Source organism: Artibeus jamaicensis, unplaced genomic scaffold (genome assembly GCF_021234435.1).
Source record: "Artibeus jamaicensis isolate MK-2021 breed Jamaican fruit bat unplaced genomic scaffold, CSHL_Jam_final contig_525, whole genome shotgun sequence".
Taxonomy (NCBI): domain Eukaryota; kingdom Metazoa; phylum Chordata; class Mammalia; order Chiroptera; family Phyllostomidae; genus Artibeus; species Artibeus jamaicensis.
This window is the reverse complement of record NW_026521874.1, coordinates 16,679,954-16,700,075: the sequence shown is the minus strand read 5'-3', so window position 1 is coordinate 16,700,075 and position 20,122 is coordinate 16,679,954. Positions and strand designations below refer to the sequence as shown.

Sequence of the window (20,122 nt, the reverse complement as noted above, 5' to 3'; positions counted from 1 at the left end):
TCTCCCTTCGGGCCCAGCGGATGTGGGATTCTGGACAAGCCCTCAGCAATGGAAAGAGAGGGCTGCAGAGGGAGGGTGCTCAGCCCTCCCCTGCACTGAAGGGGCAGGGCCCGCACTGCACCGTGAAATTCGAAAGACATCGGGCAAAGCAGCGTCGGCCCTTCGGAGAGAACGAACCTTCAACAAGGACACTTGAATCCTATCTTTCTGCTCCGGCCTGTCTCTTCTTAAATATGAATACTTGTTGCAAAAGGACATGAGCCTCCTTCTCAGACAAAGTGAATGAACTCTTTCCTAAACTGACCAAGTCGCTGATCCCTACCTGTCAGAGCTGAGTAGGTGCTGTCTTTCACAGAAGCCTCTGTGCGGAGTCTTTTCTTTAGTGACAAGGAGACACTGAGGCTCAAAGGGAAAATGTGCTGTTTCCACTCCCCCAAAATATCCCCCTTCTCCAGGACAGTGGCCCCCCAAGGCCTGAGAACACTGCTCCGGGTTCTGCAGGCCCTTGGCCTGGGCTCGCATGCCACAGGAGGCCAACCCCGTTCTCTCCCGGCCTTCCCCACCTGGCAGGGGACCTCTTGCATGTCCCCACGTGCCTGCTGGCCCCTCAGACCTGTCCTAGAGCCAAACACTGGACCTTACTTAATCCCAATTATGTAATGTGCCATTCAACAGTTGTCCAAGGAGGAGGCACCTGGAGCCACACCCAGGAGTGGGGGCAAAAGGCCCAGCTGGATCAGAGCCACAGACCCAGCTTGGCCTCTGCCTGCAGTGGCCCCTACTCCTCCAGCCTCACCCAGCACCATGAGCGGCCGAGTCGGAGACCTGAGCCCCAAGCAGGCAGAGACCCTGGCCAAGGTGAGAACCCCTCTCCCTGGGGCTCCAGGGGCAGAGGACGGGCGGTGGCTCTAACTCTGCCTTACTCAGTAGGCTCAGCATGTCCTTGATGTTGTCTCTTTGCTGTTACCTCTCCCAAGGTCTCACAGCACTCACTGACTCTTCCAGGGAAGGGGCTGAGGGGACAGCTGCACTTCCCAGTCAGTAGTGTGGGTGTCAGATCAAGCCCGACTTCTTCTCACGCAGGAACCAGACCCAGAGAGCTTTGTCTGAAAGCTGCCCCTCCCTCCCAGGCCCCTCAGGATGGTCGCGTCCCTCCTCAGGACCCGAGAGATGACTGGTCTCTAAGAGCCAGAGAGACAGAGCAGGGTGTGTCTCCCCCACGGTCAGTGGGGACGAGGACACACGATCCTTAACTGAGTTTTTGTAGAAAATGGGATAAGAAAAAAAGAAGGTGGAAGCCTCTGTGGGCTGACACGTGGAAGGAATGAAGGGTGCAGTGGTCTCCCCTGATCCACAGCATCGCTCTCCACGGTTTCAGTCACCCACTGTCAACGGCAGTCTGAAAATATGAAATGAAAAATTTTAGAAATAAGCAATCGCTACGTTTTAAATTTCACACTGTCCTAAGCAGTGTGATGAAATCTCCTGCCTTCCCGGTCTGTCCCGCCCTATGGGAGAATCATTTCTTTGTCCAGAGTATCCACCTGCTGGTTGCTTAGTAACCATCTCTGTCATCAGACTGGTTATTGGAGAGAGACCACATCCATATAACTTTGACTACAGTATTTTGTTATAGTTGTTCTGTTTTATTAGTAGTAATTGTTGTTAATCTCTTACTATGCCTAATTTACAAGTTAAATAAACTTTATCATAGCTATGTATGCATAGGAAAAACCATAGGGCATTCAAGGGTCAGGGAGATCTTAGAATGTATCCTCTGGGAATAAGGGGGGGAAATCCACTCACCCACCCATTTATTCTTTTTTCCATCCATCCTCCCACACCCACCCACCCATTTATCCATTTCTCCTTCTATCCTTTCACCTACCAAACTCTTCTTGCTTCTACTCACCCACCCATCTCTCCTTTTCTCCATCCACCCATTCATTGCTTTCTTCTTCTTCTCTGTCCACCCATTCATTCTTCTTTCTGTCCATCCACTCACCCATGTATCCTTCCTTCCGTCCTACGTTTGCATCCACTCACCCACCCAATGACCTATGTTTTGTATTCATCTGCCTGTCCATCCTTCCATCATTGTGAGCCAGTTGCATGTGGAAGAGAAGGAGGGTGGAGGAAAACTCCTATCACTGGGTCTGGGAGCCAAGGCTCCATGAGAAAATCACTTTAACCAGCATCTCCCTTTTCAGTTCCGAGAAAATCTCCAGGACGTGTTGCCTGCCCTGCCCAACCCTGATGACTATTTCCTCCTGCGCTGGCTCCGAGGTGCGGACAGCGGTGGGAACGCTCATGGTGAAGGGGCGGCGAGAGGAGCCTGGTACCAGTTGCTCCAGGTGGCGGGCTCTCGGGCTCCAACCACATCACCTGGCTCCACACATTTGGTCCAGGAGAGGAGAGGGCACAGGGAAGAAAAGTCTCTCCCAGGCCCCCAGTGCCCTCCATAGCTCCCAGTGCCCAGGACCAGGAGAAGGCTACTGCGAGGCAGTCTTTTCCCCACTCACTCTTCCCTTCCCTCTTCCCACAGCTCGGAATTTTGACCTACAGAAATCAGAGGCCATGATCCGCAAGGTGAGACCCTTCCCTGCTGGAGATTTGGGAGGGGGATTGATAGGGGGTGATGCATGCACCCTGCCTCTGTTCCATCCCTTCCTCTGGGGTGCTGGAAGCCCAGTGAGCCCTTACCACTATCTTTTTCTAGTACATGGAGTTCCGGAAGACCATGGATATTGACCACATCCTCAACTGGCAGCCCCCAGAGGTGAGCCAACACCCCCCCCCCACACACACACCCCAATCTTCCATAGACATAGCACTAAGTAAGCAGCCTCTGGGTCACTGGGGATCTTGCATGAAGGGCGGCCAGCCTGAGAAGCCTGTGGAACCCCCTGGGCCAGCAGGTACCTCTCCCGTAACAATATTGAACAGTTCCTGAAGGCTTACGAGGCCCAGACCTGGGTTAAGACTTTACCTTTGTAAGCTCATCTAACCTTCACAACCCTTGAGGTAGATACTATTGTCCCATTTTACAGATGAGGACACTGCGGCCCAGCAAAGATTAAGTGGCTTACCCAAAGGCCCACAGGCCTGAGGTGGGGCTGGGATTTGACCTCAGGCCTGTCTGTCCCTGAGCCTGGCTGTTCACCACCACAGTGAGCCTGTGCCCCTGCGCCCTCACCCTTCGGGCCTTGCTCACAGCATCCTGTCTGGGTGGGAAGGAAACTTACCCACCAAGGCTTTGAGGACAGTCCCACCACTGACATCCTAGGAAAGAAATAGTCAGTGGTCAGTTTTATTCATGGAGTATGAGCTCTAGGCAAGACTGTGTACTTTGCTGACATGATCTTGGGGACTTACCCCAATGACCCCATAAGAGAGAAATATTCAAGCCATTTTACAGAAGAGGAGGTAGAATGGGGCCCAGAGAGGCGGTGTCACTTGCTCAGGATGCACAGCAGGGCAGCAGCAGTGTCTGTATCTCTATGAAAAGGGGCGTGGGAGAGGTCAGGGGTGTAACTGAGGAGCCCAGGGGCCTGGGACCGGGCCCTGCTGAGGCCTGGCTCTGCTGTGTACCTGCTGTGAGCAAGGCCCTCCCTATAGGCCCTCAGTTTTTTTTCACCAGGACCGTAGTGCTGCCCTCCATGCTGTGTGTGGGCTGGGGGCACACAGGTCAGCCCTGTCTGGAGGTCTCTGGGGAGGCGCCTAATGCCAAGAGCCATGTATCTTTCCATGCCCAGGTGATCGAGAAATACATGCCTGGGGGCCTCTGTGGCTATGACCGTGACGGCTGCCCCGTGTGGTACGACATCATCGGGCCTCTGGACCCCAAGGGCCTGCTCTTCTCCATCACCAAGCAGGACCTGCTCAAGACCAAGATGAGGGACTGCGAGCGCATCCTGCATGAGTGTGACCTGCAGACGGAGCGGGTGAGGCCCAGGCTGGGTGGGGTGGGCAGCTGGGCCCGGTGAGGCCACCAGGTGACGTGGTCCCAGGAGTCCCACCTGTTCTGCTGTTATGGTTAGAGGGCTGTGAGCCTGGAAAAGTCACCTCTCTGAGCCTGTTTCTTCACCTAGAAAACGGATAATAATAAATAATGGCCGCAAAGATTAAATGAGATAATGCAAGTACATAGTCTAGCGTGCAGGGCCTAACATATTTCTCAACTGTGCTAGTTACTGTTAGGTCGGCTGCGTCTCTGCCCCTGCTCTCCCTGCTGTGTGAAAACCCTACCCCCAGCGTGCACACCTGCCTGCCACACTGCCTCTGGCTTTCGCCATCTATGCCTCAGGTCTCAAACTTAAATGCCACCTCCTCGATGGCCCCCTTCAGGGTTAGCGTGTGTTCCCACGGCTCCCATGCTGTCCCAACCCAGCACATCTCAGGACCACGGTGACCTGCTTGCCTGTCAGTCTCCCCAACCAGACTGTGAACTCTTTGAAGACAAGCAGTGTGGATTAATTGAGCATTTTGTGTTATGCTCTTAGTATTTGGCACAAAATAGGTGCTTAATAAGTATCAATTGAACACATGGAGGAATGAATGAATGGCGTATTAATGGATAGATGGGTGAATGGCTGGGTCAGCTGATGCATAGATGGATAGATAAATGTATTCACTACTTTGATCACCCCTCTGAGGACAGAGTAGGGGACTGGGAGAAACCCTGAGGTGTCATGTGCTAGGGTCACCATGTCCCAAGCTCTGAGTCTGTACCCTGAACCTTGGAACTGTCCCTTGCTCTCATCCTTGCAGCTGGGGAAGAAGATTAATACCATTGTGATGATATTTGACTGCGAGGGCCTGGGACTGAAGCACTTCTGGAAACCACTGGTGGAAGTATACCAGGAGGTGAGGAGAAAGCCCCAGAGCACCCCCTGATTGCTTTAACAACCAGCTTGGCTTGCTGTGACCAGGCTGCTCATTCATAGCCAAGATTAGGTACCAGCTGGTAGCCTTCCTGGGCCTACCATGAGCCTCATACCCATTGATAATGTTTCCTAGAAGACCCCACAGGCCTCAGGGACAACACTGTATTGAGACCATGGGGGCCAGCTTCCCCCAAAGCCTTCCCAGCTCTGTCATCCCTGCTCTGTGACTTGGACAAGTTTTGAGGGAGACTGACTGACTGCCTGCGTTTTAGAGGGATAGAAGGATATTTAAGTGAATTGGTATGTAAAGTATATACACAGTGCTTGCAAATAGTGAACACTTAATAAACAGCAGTCATTATTATTACTATACTATCATTACTATAATTTTACTTTAAAATGATTATTATGGTATGGTTGCAATAGTCTGAGGTGAGAGGTTCCCCTCTAGGGGCCAGTCAAGGTCATGGGAAGGAAACTCTCCACAGCTCTCTGAACCCGCCAGAATGAGAGTGCAAGGTGATGGGAGTAGAATAAGATGAGGTATGAGCTCTAATGGGGTCTTTCTTGGTTCCACAGTTCTTTACCCTCCTTGAAGAGAATTATCCAGAGACCCTAAAGTTCATGTTCATTATAAAAGGTGTGTGCCAAGTGACTTTACTTCCCTGTGCTTTTTTTTCCCTCACCTATACCCTGGGGATGATAATATTGCCTTCTTCCCTGGGTTGTAGCAAGAGAGGTTGATTGCTTGACTGCATGCAAATCACTTAGAGTGCCTGGAACAGAGTAAGTGCTGCATAAATGGAAGCTTCTACGGTTGGCCTTGCTGCAAAAGGAAGCAGCTCCAACCCCAGCTGTTCCAGGAATCTCCCATCACTTTTCTGCCTCATTGATCTCTCCCTACTCAAAGTGCCTCTGACACTGGTGACTGGTGTAGCCCAGTCTGGCCTTTCTTGTCTGCTGCCCCTGGGCCACCAGTGGTCTTGTGTGTGTTCATCCTGTTTTCCTTTCTGGGTTGTCCGCTTCTTGAAGTCAATGTCTTCTGATTCTCCACTTCTGTTGTATCTCTCACAGGCCTGGGGCCATGTAAATGCTCAATGGGTTTTTGGGTGATTGTCATTTAGAGTGGGTAGATGGAAGGACAGATGTGTGTTTGATGGTTGGCTGGTTAATTGGTTGGTTGATTGGTTTGCTGGTTGGATAGTTGCTAGTTTGATTGACTGATTGAGTGACTAGTTGACATTTTGGTTGGTTGGTTGTATGAGTGGCAAGTTGGCAGATTGTTTAGTTGGCTGGCTGGTTTGTTATTTGGCTGGATCTTGGATGGTTGGCTGTCATTTGTTTGAAAGTTTGACTGGCTGGAGAGGGTAGTTGGTGGGGCAGTTAACTGTTTGCTTAATTGGCTTATTGGTTTGTTGATTAGCTTGTGTGTTAATTGATTGTTTCACTATTTGGTAGGTTGGCTGATTGGTTGGTAGGCAATTGGTGGGTTAGTTAGAAAGTGAATTGATTGGCAATTTGTTGGATGGTTGATTGGTTTATATACTGGATGATTAAATGGTTGGTTAGTTGTTGCTTGTTAATTGGTTAACCAATTGGTTGATTGGTTTTTCAGGGACAGAGCATTGAAATTTTTCAAGGTGATTCATGATTCTTCCATATTATTGGCTATGACTGTTACGGAGAGAATGGCTCAATAGAATTATTTTCTCCCCATTATCTTTGCTTGTATCTTTCCAGCCACCAAACTCTTCCCTGTGGGCTACAACCTCATGAAGCCTTTCCTAAGTGAAGACACTCGCAGAAAAATTATAGTGTTGGGAAGTAAGTAGTTTTAGTTCCATCCCCTGAGCTCCGTGCATGAGCTTTGGAGTGAGGTTGTTCTATCACCCATCCAGAGATCCACACATCACCTAGAGTCAGAGGCTCCTCCTTCTCAAAAGTGAGGCGGGCCTTACATTGTAAAGTCTATCCAGTTGCCTCTGCCTTATTCCCTATTTCTGGTGACTAAGGCTTGCACACCTTCTTCCTTATTGGTTTCAGTTGGTTACTAGCCAACCTCTGGGCTAAGAGCCTTGTATGGGAATGGGGCTGCTGATGGGTTTCCTTCATGCCTGATAACTGCCCTTCAACCCTTTTGCCTGCAGACAACTGGAAAGAAGGTTTGCTGAAACACATCAGTCCTGAGGAACTACCTGCCCATTTTGGGGGGACCCTGACTGACCCAGATGGGAACCCCAAATGTTTAACTAAGGTACAAAGAGCCCTGAGACAGGGAAGGGGAGAAGGGTAGAGCTGGGTTCCTTTCTTACTCACTCATTCTACAAATGATTATGGAGAGACCCCCGTGAGCAAGGTATTGAGCTAAACAGTCCAGCCCTGCCCCCATAGGGCTCTCAGCGGCTGTGCAGGCAAACAAGAAATAAGAAAATTTTGGCTCAGAGGAATGAGCTGGAAAAGGAAGTTTCCAGAGAAGGCCCTGACCCAACCCGGAGGGTCAGGGGGTGGGTTGGGGTGGAGTGGGGTAGCACGGGATGAGCAAGATGCTTCCAGCAAATGGTGAGAGCATTTCAGATGAAGAGCATGCAGGTGAGAGCATGCAGGTGAAGTGGCATGCACAATGCAATAGCTGGAAGAGGGGAGGAAGCCCATCCCATCCCATCCCACCCCACCTTGTGCCTGCAGATCAACTATGGTGGGGAGATCCCCAAGTCCATGTACGTGCGGGACCAGGTGAAGACTCAGTACGAGCACTCAGTGCAGATCAACCGAGGCTCCTCACACCAAGTGGAGTACGAGATCCTGTTCCCAGGCTGTGTCCTCAGGTAGGGACAGGCCACTGACCCACCCCTGGCTGTATACTAGCCCCTCAAGGGCCCATCAGATTGAGCAGTAGTAACCTGTCCCTCTCCTCCCACCCACACACAGGTGGCAGTTCTCATCTGACGGTGCAGATATCGGCTTCGGAGTCTTCCTAAAGACCAAGATGGGGGAGCGGCAGCGAGCAGGGGACATGACAGAAGTTCTGCCCAGCCAGCGCTATAATGCCCACATGGTGCCTGAGGATGGGAGCCTCACTTGCTCGGAAGCTGGTGTCTGTAAGTCTTCCCCAGCTGGGACCCAGCTCCGAAAGCTGAAGTCCCCTGTCTCACAGTTTAGAGGGGCAGTGACTTCCCTGACACCACCCAGGTACAATAGTCTAGGTTAGTGCCATTCATTCACAAACCTGTTCATTTGGTACACACTCATGAGCACCTACTGTGCACCAAGAACCAGAGACCCACAGGCCCTGAAGGGGTTGAGAGCCCTTGGACCACAGGACACAGGCAAGGGCTGATAGGGTATATGCAACTCTCCCCAGGAGGAAACTGAAGCTCTGAGAAGTAAGTCAGCTTATTCAGAGCCATACATCTGAGTGTGGAGCCAGGGTCCCACCTCAGCCTTGTGGTAGCTGTGTAATCTTGGGCAAAAGTCTTTGCAATCTGGGTCCTTGGTTTGCTCACCTGTGAAGAAGAGGTTACAACCTCTCCTTCTCAGAGTGCCTTTGGGGAGGCAGAGGACATGCACAGGCCTGGCCCAACATCTCATTTCATCTAAGGGGGCTGGGAAGCCTCTGACATTGCCAGATTTCCCCCTTCCAATACCATCATAGAAGTGTCCAATCCCATCATGCATGTGTCATGCAGTGGCCATTGTTCTCATTGCCAGTTTATGCAACTAAAGCCAACCTGAACATGTGCCAAGAGACCAGTGTCTGTTTACAGGCCCTGCTCAGGGGTGGCAGTTCCCATGGGGAAGGAAACAGCAGTGGTAGGAGCTTGGCTCAGTTGGCAAACACAGCAGGTGGGAACGCAGCCTGTCCTCCCCCAAGTATGGGGCAGGGACAGAGGGAGTGTCAAGCAGGGCCAGCTACTTGTCTGTCCATCTGTCCCTCCAGATGTCCTGCGCTTTGACAATACCTATAGCTTTGTCCATACCAAGAAGATCAGCTTCACAGTGGAGGTACTTCTTCCGGATGAGGGCATGCAGAAATACGACAAGGAGCTCACCCCTATCTAGGCCACTGCCTCACTTCTCAGAGACCCCTCACCCTCTGCTTTCTCTCTATATAGTCCACCCTCCCACCAGAAACTGATCATTAGTTCTCCCGATTTGGACGTTAATGAGCAGTAGAGAAGGAGCTGCTTTGGGGAAGACTCGTATGCTGTGGTTAGATCAGGAAAGGTAGAAGAGGCACAGCCTTGGAGGGAGCCAATGTTGTAGAAGAGGAAGAAGCAAGTGTAAAAGCAAGAAGTAGATATCACTGAAACCTAAGAAACAGGAAAACAAATCTACCCTCTGCCCTCACTTCTCTTGAGGCACTTAAATTCCTTTCTTAAGAATATGAGGGCCCTGGCTGGTGTAGCTCAGTGGATTGAGCATTGGTCTGTGAACCAAAAGGTTGCCAGTTTGATTCCCAGTCAGGGCACATGCCTGGGTTACAGGCCAGGTCCCCAGTAGGGGACACATGAAAGGCAACCACATATGGATGTTTCTCTCCTTCCCATTCCCTCTTTCTAAAAATAAATAAATAAAATATTTTAAAAAAAGAACTATGAGGAATTTGGGTTGGAGACGTATCTAATTTTTTTTTTACATCTAGTCCTTATATAGTTGATTTACATAAAGAGTAGAAGTTTTTTTTAAAAGGTACATCTTCATAGTGTATCCCTGTGAAGTTGAATGGAGGTAGGGAGCAGCTAATTTCACGGATGTGCATGACGGGAAGGAGCCATCCCTGGGCAGATTTCAGCACCTTGGACAGGAACCGAGTCCTGGAGGGGTATGAACTCTCCTGGAGAGACTCAGGCAATCAGCCCCCAGATTCCTGGCAGTGGCCGCCCCCCTGGGTAGGTGAGAGATGCTTCCATAAGGCTCTATCTGACTCGGGGTGCACAGCTTCCCCCACCCATTTCTCCCATTCTCATTTCTTTTCCTTGGAACACACCGCTTATGTTTTCAGCAATTAAAGAAACTTTCTTGGAATCAAAGGAAGTCATATCTGGCTCTAGCCAGCTGCCTGGCAATAATAATAAAAAAAATCACAGCTGTCTTTTGGTGGGTGCTCTCTGTGTGCCACACCCACTGCCAAGTGCTTTATGAGTTTAGCTCATTTACTTTCACGCCTCACTGGAGGCTGTTCATCATGCCACCTTATGAATAAGGAAACTGAAGCTCAGAGAAATGAAGTCACACACCCAACATCCCACAGATGTTAAGTAGTAGATCAGACAACCCGAGGGTTTTGTGTGTGTTGTTTTTTCTTTACTCAAAGACATTGCTTTTAATTTCCCCATACTAGCATCTCCCTAAGGCCCTACTTTTACAAAGAAGAAGAGGACTTGTTTGTCCTAGGTCTTCCAGTAGAAGTGTCCTAGATGTCACTCTCTCCAATCCAAGTGTGTAGGCAGAGGAGGTGTTGTGACCATTGGGCAGCTGAAGCAATGGAGACACATGATGCTGAAGGCGCTTGTCCAAGGAAACGCACAGACAAGTAGGCCGGGCTTGTGCATTGAAGCCCAGCATCCTGCCCCTCTTCACATGGCCCTGGAAAGCTCAACCCCTTGACACCCACCTGAACTCTGTGACTGGGGGAGACACCAGGGATTTCGGGACTTTCTTGCTGCAAGTTAGGGACACAGAGATGCTGGCTTGAGCCCCAGGTCCTGACACAACTCTTGGACTCACAGGGGTGCTGAGTCCAGCTCCTGCAGCAGCCTAGGCTAGGTGCGGTGGGTGGGGTGACTTATCCACCAGGGGGCTCACCCGGTGCATGCTTGGCAGGGGGAGGCTCAGCTCAGGGGCAGGGAGGGCTGGGGGAGGATCCCTACTCACCACTCCCACTTCCGAGGAAGCCCCATTGCCTAGACTTTACCTAACAGCAAGACTAGAGCCACCCATGGAAACCCCCATGGGAAAAACATTGCCTGCCACCAACAAGCCTCCTTAAATTGGCCCAGAGGAGGCTGGGGAAGAAACAACCCTTACCTGGAGCCCACAGGTGAGTCCAGGGTATGGCTGAGCTGGGCCCAGGCCACATACTTCCCCATTCCCCACTGTGACCCTCACCTACCTACAATGCCTCCTGACTTTACAAAAGGCTCCCAAGTCCTCCTCACTCACATAGGATTTAATAAGGATAGTAATAGTTGATGCCAAAGGGAGGCTCACTGCACAGGGGACCTAATTTTTCATCCATAAGATGATGATAATGATGGCATTATCATAGGCTCTTATGGAGGTTGCATAACATCATGCTTATCAAAATGCCTGGCACAGAATAAGAGCCCCATTCATGTGCTCTGTGGGTATCATTTCATAACTCTGTCCACGGGAGGGAGGACATGATGGTGGAGGGTGCTGTGCAGCAAGATGGTTCTGTCTGGGAGAGGATGCCAGAGAGGGTTCACGGAGCAGGTACCATGAGAGCTGGCCTGGAAGGCTGGGAACAGAGGGAACTGGGTGTGGAGAGGGCATTCCTGGCAGATGGCATGGCCTGAGCAAAGGCATGGAGGCTGGATGTGCAGGGCACATCCAGGGAATGGTGAGGGGTTAGGGGAAGCAAGGACGTAGGTACAGGGATGTGCTTCGGTGAGAGGAGAGCCTCAAAGGCCAGGAGACTGTGAATGCCAGGCTGAGGTGTTCAGATGGGATCCTGGGGGCTGTCGGGAGTCGGGGAAGGCATCGGAACACTTGGGGAGATTCAGCCACCAGCGTGCTCAGACCAGAAGGATATTCTTTTGTGCGCTGGGCGTTGAAGGAGATCCCAAGATTTTAGTTTGTACAAGTAAGACTGTGATGATCGTCCTCAGGTGCACATCTCATAATCACCCAATTATTTCCTCTGAATAAACTCTTCGAGGTGGAATCCCTGAACCATGTAATTGGCATACTTTATATCTGGGTTTGCTCTCTGCTGGAACAGTCAGTTGTTCACCATGGAGGTGACACCTCTTGCCTCATTAAGGACAGCCAGTGTTTGTGGAGCTCCCTCTGTGAATCCCCTGCTCTGGCTGAATGGCTTGTGAGCCATTTCTCCTGTAATCCTCACAGCAGGTTCAGGAGACCGGTACAGAGAGTTGGACATGTGGAAACCGGGGCTCAGAGAGACCAGGCAACCTGTCCGTGGTCCTGCAGCCCGTGAGTCGGCTCTCTCCCTGACTGTGTAGAGAGCTGTGGGCTGAAGGCAGTAGTTGGGGAATCAGTACCCAGCTGGGGGAAGTTGAGGCGAGGTGGTAGGAAGGTCAAGGGATATGGGGTGTTTTGGGTGAGATTGGGCCAGTGACTCCGACTCCAGGAAACAAGGCCCTAATGATGATGCGGGTGCTAGGAGTAAATAAGCCACATCACAGGAAGCACTGAACACAGGACCTGGCACGTACTAGGAGTTCATTGATACTGCTCTGACTAACCCCGAGAGCAGTTTGAACCAGCCCACAGGGGCACATTGGGGGGTGCTGCCACCTTGCGGTGATGCTGAGCATTGCATGAAAGTGGCCACTAGGGGGATGTAAAACTCAGCTTGCTGTAGGACAAAGACCTGGGGGTAGGAAAAGGCACATCCCCCACCCCCCAATCCCAGCAGGGGTCTGCTGCATCCTCCCAGGCTATGTAGGAAGTGTTAGATTGGAGGGAATTCAGAGGAGGCTCCCAAGCCAGCCCTAGGGATCAGAGGCTAACTTTGGGTGAACTGAGGAAGGAGTGGGCTGTAGTCGGGAGGGTGGGTGCACCTGCAGGAAGGGGTGGGAGAAGGCTGGAGGGGAGTGTCCCAGTTGGAGGCAACAGTGTATGAAAAAGCCCAGTCAAGAGAATGGCCAGATCCAAAGAACCACAAATGGAAGAATAGCTGAAATAAAAGTTGGGGGTGGGGGGCAAGGGTGAGGTTGTCCAGATTATGAAGGGCTGGCTCTGCAAGGCACCATGAGGAGCCTGGACTCGGTTCTGAGCATTTTAAGAAGTAGTTGGTCAGATAAAGAAGCTTGGAGTGGGGCAAGCCAGAGGCTGCTGCCCTCATCCAGGCCTGGAGGGGACAGGTAGGAGATGTGGTGGCAGAGAAGTGGGGACAGAAGCTACTGGAGTGAGAGGGAGTAGCCAGGGAAGAGAGACAAGGGCCTGAGCCCAACTATCAGGTGCTGGGGTAGCAGCCACAGGTGGGAGGAAACCTGGAGCAAGGGATCCAGACAAGCAGGGACGGCAGCCCCGCCCACTTTCGCTTCTCCCTCCCCCGCTGCATTGGGAGAGGGGAGAGCAGACCAGGGCTGAGTCTTATCTGTAGCCCTATGGGCTGTGAGGCCTCTGCCATGCCACCTGCCCTCTCTGACCCTTAGAATATGGGGTCTGGAAAGGGAGATGGTGCTACTGGCAACCTCCTTGGTTAACAGGAGGGCCAGAGCAGCGGTGAGCTGGTAGATGTTTGACCACTGGCTCCCCCGGGGCAGGGGACCCTGACGTGTTGATTTCTGCGGTGTAAATACTCCCACCACATCCTGTTTCACGCTATGGGGCCCTGCATAGTTGCAGCTGTATAACGTGATTTGATATTTGTATACAATTTGAAATGACCACTACAATAAGTCTAATTAACATCCATCACTACACATGATAATGTTTTTTTTCCTGTGATGAGAACCTTTTACAACCTTTGTTTCTAATATTTAAATCTGAGTTTATATTGATTCATTTTAATAATGGGTGTGTTTAACCCCTGGCTCACAAAACACCTGTCCAAGTTAACAATGGGCTCTAGAGGCTGTGGCTCCGCTCTCACTGGCCCACAGCAATGGGCCAGGTGTGAAAGGGATGTGAAAGGGAACGTCAAGTTGGACCCAGCTCTCCGGCACCCTGAAGAGGCCCAACCCCTGCCTGAGGGGGCTGCTGGGTCTCTGAGCAAACATTAAGAAACAGAGAAGGGCCCCAAGCCCAGCACCCCTCCTCAGGCCACAGGTTTGTCTGCCTGCTGCCCAGAAACCTCCCCTAATGTACCCCCCTAGCCAACCACTGCATCCCCACAATGGAGCAGGAGTGGGATAGGGCGTATGTGTTTGAAGGCAGGTGGGGGAAGTCTCGCCTGCCACAGACTAGCTGACCAAAGACCTTATTTCCACCAGCCTGGCCTGAGAAGGCCTGCAAGCTCCTGTATGTGCTAGGCCTCAGTAGTTCTCTACAGGGCAGGGCCACCAGTGGGGCAGCCAAGGCCAGAGGGGCCACAGTAGGGCAGAGCTGAGGGGTAACAAAGGAGGGGGCATGGGGGTTACTTCTGAAGGAAACTCAGTGTTGGCCAAGAGGAAAGGATTTCCAGCTGAGGAACGTGGGGGCTGGGGAGGGGCTCTGAGGGTAGGTGATGGGGAGGTACACGAGGCTGAGAGCTCAGAGTGTGCCCAAGAGCACAGAAGCCTGACTCTGGCCTAAGCAGCTTCCAGCTCTAGGGCATGCCCTGAGGGTGGAAGAGAGAAATGAACAGGAATGCTGGCAGGACCCAGATGGCACAGGGATGCAGGTGTGGGTGTGGCCCTGGGGGAGATGGTGCTGAATTGGAGAGGAGTGTGGGAGGAGGCAGAGAGAAGGCTAAGGAGTGAGGGGGGCTCAGAGCATTTGTGAGCCAGGGAAGCAGCTGGAAACTGGGCAGAGGAGGTCATGGGGGACTTGGGAATGGGATCCTGCCAGTGTGGGAAAAGAAGGGCAACAAAGACCCACCCCATCCCTTCAGGGTCCCCAGCTCTGGGGAAGGCCTCCAGACTCACCCTGCAGATGCAGACACCCCGACAGGAGGAGCCAAAACCCGAGTCCCCATCCTGTCTCACCAGCAGTATCCCACGGCCCCGCAGTCCCTGTAAGTCCCTGCCCAGGCGCAGGTGGTCTCTTGGGGGGTGGGGTTAGCCCACTGGGCTGTACCTAGGCTGTGACAGGGAGGGCCAGGACCTTGGCCAGAATTGATCTTTGCCTGGGTCAAACTTTCAAGGGGGTGTGGGGAAGCAGGTAAGTGGGGTGGAGGGGCAGGCCCTGGGTCACTCCCTTTTCTCCAGGACTCTTGCATCCCTGCACAGGAGTCCCATGTGATACTCATGGGGGCTGTCTTCATCTCGGGAACCTTCAGGCTCAGGTGGTATATGCCCAACAGGCTCCCCTCCCAAAGGCGTGGGTGCTTAAGGAAGCTCAAAGAAAGAGGGCAATACCTTCCTTGAAAGAGTCCGCAGCCCTAAGGCTGGACACCCAGGCATCTGCAGGGGAGCCCTGGTGGGCGGGGGGGGGCGGGATTAGGGACCAGAAGGCTCAGTGTTGGCCACTGTGAGTGACACCTGGACTGAGGAGTCAGCCTGCATCCCTGAGGGCCCTCCGCCCTGCTCTCCACCACCACATTCCTGCTCCTCCCCAACAGAAAAGAAAACTCAACTTCTTGAGGATTTATTGGTTGGACCGGGGCTGTCCTGCCTTTAGGCCTCAGCAGCCCCTGCTCTAGAGATGGGCTGGCCAAAGGATCAGTCCTCAGGGTCCCCACTACTGCACACCTGCGTTCTCCCAGCGCCTGCTGCTCCTCTGTCCAGCCGCGCCGCCGTGGGGTGACGTGGCTGAGCTTCTGGGAGTCCTGAGTGCCCAGCTGGCCAAGTGATCTTGGCCATATTCCTTATCCTCCGTGGGAGGGTGTTACTTTCCTGGCAAAAGACAGGGCTGGGCCCACCCAGGGGCCTTCCCTCTCAGTATCATGAGTTCCATGGAGACAGACAGGGGTCAGGTCCTGCCCCTGTCGGAGTTGCTGCGGCTGCTGCTCCTTGGGGCCTTTGTCTCCATTTTCATGCACTTCAAACCCACTCAGGTGCCAGGGCCTTGGACCCCAGGGAGCCAAGCATCGCATTCCCTGGCAGGAGGAGGAGGGTAGAACAAAGCAAGGAGTGGGCCAACCCCCAGGCCAGGTACCAGGGTGGGGTCAGGAGGAGCTGGGCTTCTCCACTGAGGGGTAGAGCTTGCGAAGGCTGGAGTCCAGGAGGAAGTCCACTGACCTGTGGGACAATGAAGGGTGATGAGCAGGTGACCAAGGGATGCTATTGGGGGAATGGGAGGCAGGAGATCAGGGTTGGGGAAGGGACTCTCCAGATACAGGGCACAAGTGCCATCCAAATGACAGCTACCACGTTCTTCTTTATTCAGTCAGGATAACTGAGGCACAGAGAGGGTAAAAGACTCACTCAGGGCCTCAGGGTCAGCTATGTTCCCTTGGAGAAAGACTCCTCCTCCCACTCCATACTAGTCTGGTTCCATCTATGGTTTTAAGAGCAGTCACATGACCCAAGCCTGACCAATCAGAAAAGTGAAACTGGCTCAAGGGTGAGCACCCAGTCTACAATGGACCAATGACAGCCTTCCTTGGGATTTTTGCTGTCACTATTAAGAAGATTCCTATGGGCTTTCTAAGCTGGTGGGATGGGAACTGCTAAGGGCCACCTCAGCTCCTATGAGGGGAAAGTGAATAAAGCCAACATGGGGTGGGGAAGAGAAAAGGGTACTAGGATGAGGAGACCCAGACCCCTAATGACATCATTTGGGTGCCTAGATTCAGCCATGCCTGAAAGCAGCATAACAACTTCTCAGTTTCACAAAACAATTCTGTCACTAAAACCCTCCAGGGTGCACCTGCTCTGGCCTGCTTTGGTTGTTTTATAATTCTAAGTTGCTTTTTTTTTCTGGGAATTTACTAGTTCTGTATCCTCTACCCTCCAGGCAACCCCTGCCTTTACTGCCAAAGTACCTGCCAGGTCCCATGCCCCTGGAGCTGAGTGCCAGCCCTCCCTCTGCTGCTATTATTCTGTGCCAAGTGAGTACACCCCACGCCAGTCAGGGCTCCTCTCCACCCACGTAGTGAATGCTCCCTGAGGCTGGAAGCAGCGCCCACCTGTCAATGGGGTGGATGATGATGGGGATGACCAGCAGTCCCAGTGCAGTGGTCGTCCACTTGCGGACACCCAGAGGCCAACGGGTGGCAGTGCCCAGGACATAGAGAGAGGCTGCACACACCCGGTTGATGGTGAAACCTGGGATGGCCACAGAGGCCAGAGCCTGCCACACGAAGGTGTCCACCACAGCCACGGTCATCCTGGTGCTGCGGCTTGCTTCAGGGTTTGGCACCTGCAGGGCACAAGAGAAACTTAACCCAATAGGGGCAGAGTCAGGAAACCCTGTGGACAAGCAGCATGAGGCTGGACCAGGAAGAGGGAATCGGGGGAAGGGCAGGGGCAGAACACACTAGTATTTCCGTCTGGACTATACCATATTTAGGGCTGGGGGTAGACTTGCCCACATCCAGGACTAGGTTATAAACTATGTCACACACACAGGGCTGGAGGGGTGGGGTTCCCTATCCAACAAACAGGACTGGGGTAGGGACTGCACCAGGTGAGGTTATGGGAACTGCACTGTCCACATGCTTTAACCACAGTGATTTTATCACATGCAAGACTGTGGACTAAACCATGAGGGGAATGGACTGGGGTGGGGTGTTGAGGGGCAAAGTAACACTCACATCTCCTGCCTTCTTTCCCTTGTCAATGGCATCAGCCAGCACATAGGAGCTGGACACACCATAGCTCAGCCACACCACAGCTGTTGGCACCATGGAGCGGAAGGCTTCCCCAACCTCATTGGCGTAGCCTGTCAGGGGAGAGGACATTTAATCCTGGGGCCCATGGATTGCTCCACAATGAAGCACTCCAGTGAGCTGGTTCTAGTCCCAGCTGCTAAACAGAAGCTGGATGACCTTAAACAAGTGATTTTATCTCTCTGAGCCTGTTTTCCAGCCTATAAAATGGTGGCCACTTCAACTTTAGAGCCATCATGGGAAAGCTGAGTACAGTTACTGTTATCACTCACTCAATCCCACTCCCAATCTGGATTCTAGAAGCAGCTGCACTAATGGGGGTACAGGCAGTGGCAGTGACTGACCAAGGGCAGCTCCAATGACCAGGCACTCGCCGTGTGCCAGGCCTTTCTGTGCCTTATCTCATTCTTCCCTTGCAACTACCACCTGATGAGAAGCCCTGTGTTCATTCCTTTTTGCCAACAAGGAAACCGAGGCTCGGACAGCCAGTGAAAAGCTGAGACAGACCAGATACTCTGACCCCACAGCCAGTGCCCAGGCATGCCAGGGAAGGCGACCTGCTCACTCCATTCCTCCAAGCAGGGTCTGAGCTTCCACCTGGGAGACAGGGCCAGCAGAGACTCCAAGGACAGGGCTCAGCCGACCAGAGCTGGGTGACCTTTGGCCAATCCCTAGCCCTCTCTGAGCTCAATTTCTAGCCTGGGCAGAATAAAAACGAAAATCCTCCCACCTTCTCCGGGACCCGAACCGGAGTCCGACAACCCTATTTCCCCAGCTACGTGGTGGGGCAGTCACCCTGCCCCTCGCCCCGCTCTCACCTAGGTATCGCACCCACGTGTCCCGGAAAAGGTCGCGCTCCTCTCCCCGCGGGGGTGACTCGGTCATGGCGCTTCTGCTGCGGCCCAGGCTGCTGCAGCTGGTCTTGCCGCCGCTGCTGCCTCAGCTTCCACCTGGAGTTCCTGTCCAACGCCGCAGGACCGATTGAAGGTCCCAGACTGAAGGTCAAGTAGTGCTGTCCCCCACCAGCAGGGAGCGTCTGTAAATTCCCCCGCGCACCGAAGCCCCTCTCACAGGCTTGAGTTTGACAGATTAATTTCCTTCACGTTTTTTCGGTGGTTGAGAGGTTGGCACGATCCTCTTCCCAGGACTGACTATAGTTTGAGAGCCAAAGAGGCCAGTGTTCAAACGCTGTATACTACACTTCATCGTTGTGTGACCTCAAGTTTTTGTACTCTAAGCCTCGCTTTATTCATTTCTTAAATGGGGCACACGACATGGTTTACTCTTGACATGATGATTATTACATGTCATCATTTATTGTGTTTATTTATGGCCAAATCTTTGGCCAAAGAAGAACAGCTACAGACTTTACCAGCTAAATATTTTAGACAGGTTACTTCCTTAAACTCTCCCATCAGCCTGTGACCCTCCATTTTACAGAGGAGGAAATCGAGGTACAGAAAAAATGGGTCACTTTCCCAGGTCATACAGCTGCTAAGTGGTAAAGCTGGGGCTGGCTTCAGCTCCTCTGCTCTTAAAACGAGCTCAGTAAATGAGCCTGGGGAGGTGAATGGGGAGCACCCTGGCGAGGTGGATGTCCCTTCCCGATAGATGCCATGTTAGATGAACAAGCACTGGGCCTAAACTGTATCGGTATGCCCCTAAGAGCCTCTTGGGACAGGACCTTGAACGAACGAATGAATGAATGAATGAATGAATGAATGAATGAATGAATGAATGAATGAGAGGCCAGAGAAACAAGGGCTATCAACGCACATAGACACAGCCACTAAAGACAGACAGTCCTGGGTTCCAGCGGTGGCGCCTATGAGCTGTTAGCCACCTCCGAAACAATGAGTAGCCAACACTTACCGAGTGCTCTCACTTGTACCAGGCTCTTTCGCATGTATTACTTCCTTGAACATTTGCATAACCCAAGGCGGTAAACACAGAGTTGTATGCCAACCCAGTACGCGCTCATTAAAGAATTAACTTTTATTCATTAAATAAAATTGGAAAATATGGAGACCACTGACTCCCTATTGAGATCGCCATTTTCAGCCTGGGTGTCGCTGTCTCTGTAGGGTCGTGTACCGGTCGTCCGCAGCCCAGTTAGTGACGACACCTCTCAGGAAGCTGGGCTCCAGGCTCAAAGAGATCCTCAGCCCCTGAAACACTGGCAGTGCTGGCGCGGAATTAGGAGACAGTCCCTAAGATCACGTGACTGTTGCTCCCCACCCCCCCCTCAGGAGCCCCACCGCAAACTCTGAGCGCTTTCGTTAGACCCGCACGCACGTGTCCAAGCGCAAAACCCACCCAGCGCGCTCCGAAAAGCCCGAGTGGGGCGGGGCCTCCGCCCTGACGGTGAGGGCTGCCGGGAGTATCCTTAGTGCCAGTAACAAAGATGGCAGAAGACAGCCCACCAGCCAGGCCAATCAGAGGGCAAGTTGGTCGTTGGGCGCCAAGGGAAAGTGTACACCGGATTAATAGTTTATGGTTTCTGTGCCTGTGTCCTGCTAGTAGCAGATACGATTTTCTAGGCTTCTGGCGCAGAAATTTAGGGCTCCGGGTGCTGAGTAGCGAGCAGTGACTTGGTAGGCATTGACTTGCA

General features: G+C 52.5%; 2 protein-coding genes across 3 annotated transcripts; one reads left to right on the top strand and one right to left on the bottom strand.

The window, feature by feature from the left end:
• The first annotated feature begins 798 nt into the window (after nucleotides 1-798).
• Nucleotides 799-16,728, top strand: LOC119064927 (SEC14-like protein 3). Of its 2 annotated transcripts, none has more exons than XM_053669832.1 (12): nucleotides 799-858; nucleotides 2,211-2,286; nucleotides 2,546-2,589; nucleotides 2,720-2,779; nucleotides 3,756-3,944; nucleotides 4,771-4,866; nucleotides 5,466-5,526; nucleotides 6,627-6,710; nucleotides 7,034-7,140; nucleotides 7,572-7,711; nucleotides 7,815-7,984; nucleotides 16,638-16,728. In XM_053669832.1, the coding sequence occupies exons 1-12, from the start codon at nucleotides 805-807 to the stop codon at nucleotides 16,691-16,693; spliced, it is 1,137 nt and encodes a 378-aa protein (XP_053525807.1). In that variant the 5' UTR covers nucleotides 799-804; the 3' UTR covers nucleotides 16,694-16,728. The 2 variants fall into 2 exon arrangements, with proteins under 2 accessions (XP_053525807.1, XP_037022733.1); XM_037166838.2 differs by lacking the exon at nucleotides 16,638-16,728 and adding an exon at nucleotides 8,824-9,436.
• On the bottom strand, nucleotides 15,759-20,017 carry MTFP1 (mitochondrial fission process 1). Its single transcript, XM_037166839.2, has 5 exons — nucleotides 19,384-20,017; nucleotides 18,330-18,662; nucleotides 17,437-17,564; nucleotides 16,810-17,042; nucleotides 15,759-15,919 (listed from the first exon to the last, which is right to left on the bottom strand). Exons 2-5 carry the CDS (start codon nucleotides 18,394-18,396, stop codon nucleotides 15,847-15,849), a joined length of 501 nt encoding a protein of 166 aa, XP_037022734.1. The 5' UTR covers nucleotides 18,397-18,662; nucleotides 19,384-20,017; the 3' UTR covers nucleotides 15,759-15,846.
• Between the last annotated feature and the right edge of the window lie 105 nt (nucleotides 20,018-20,122).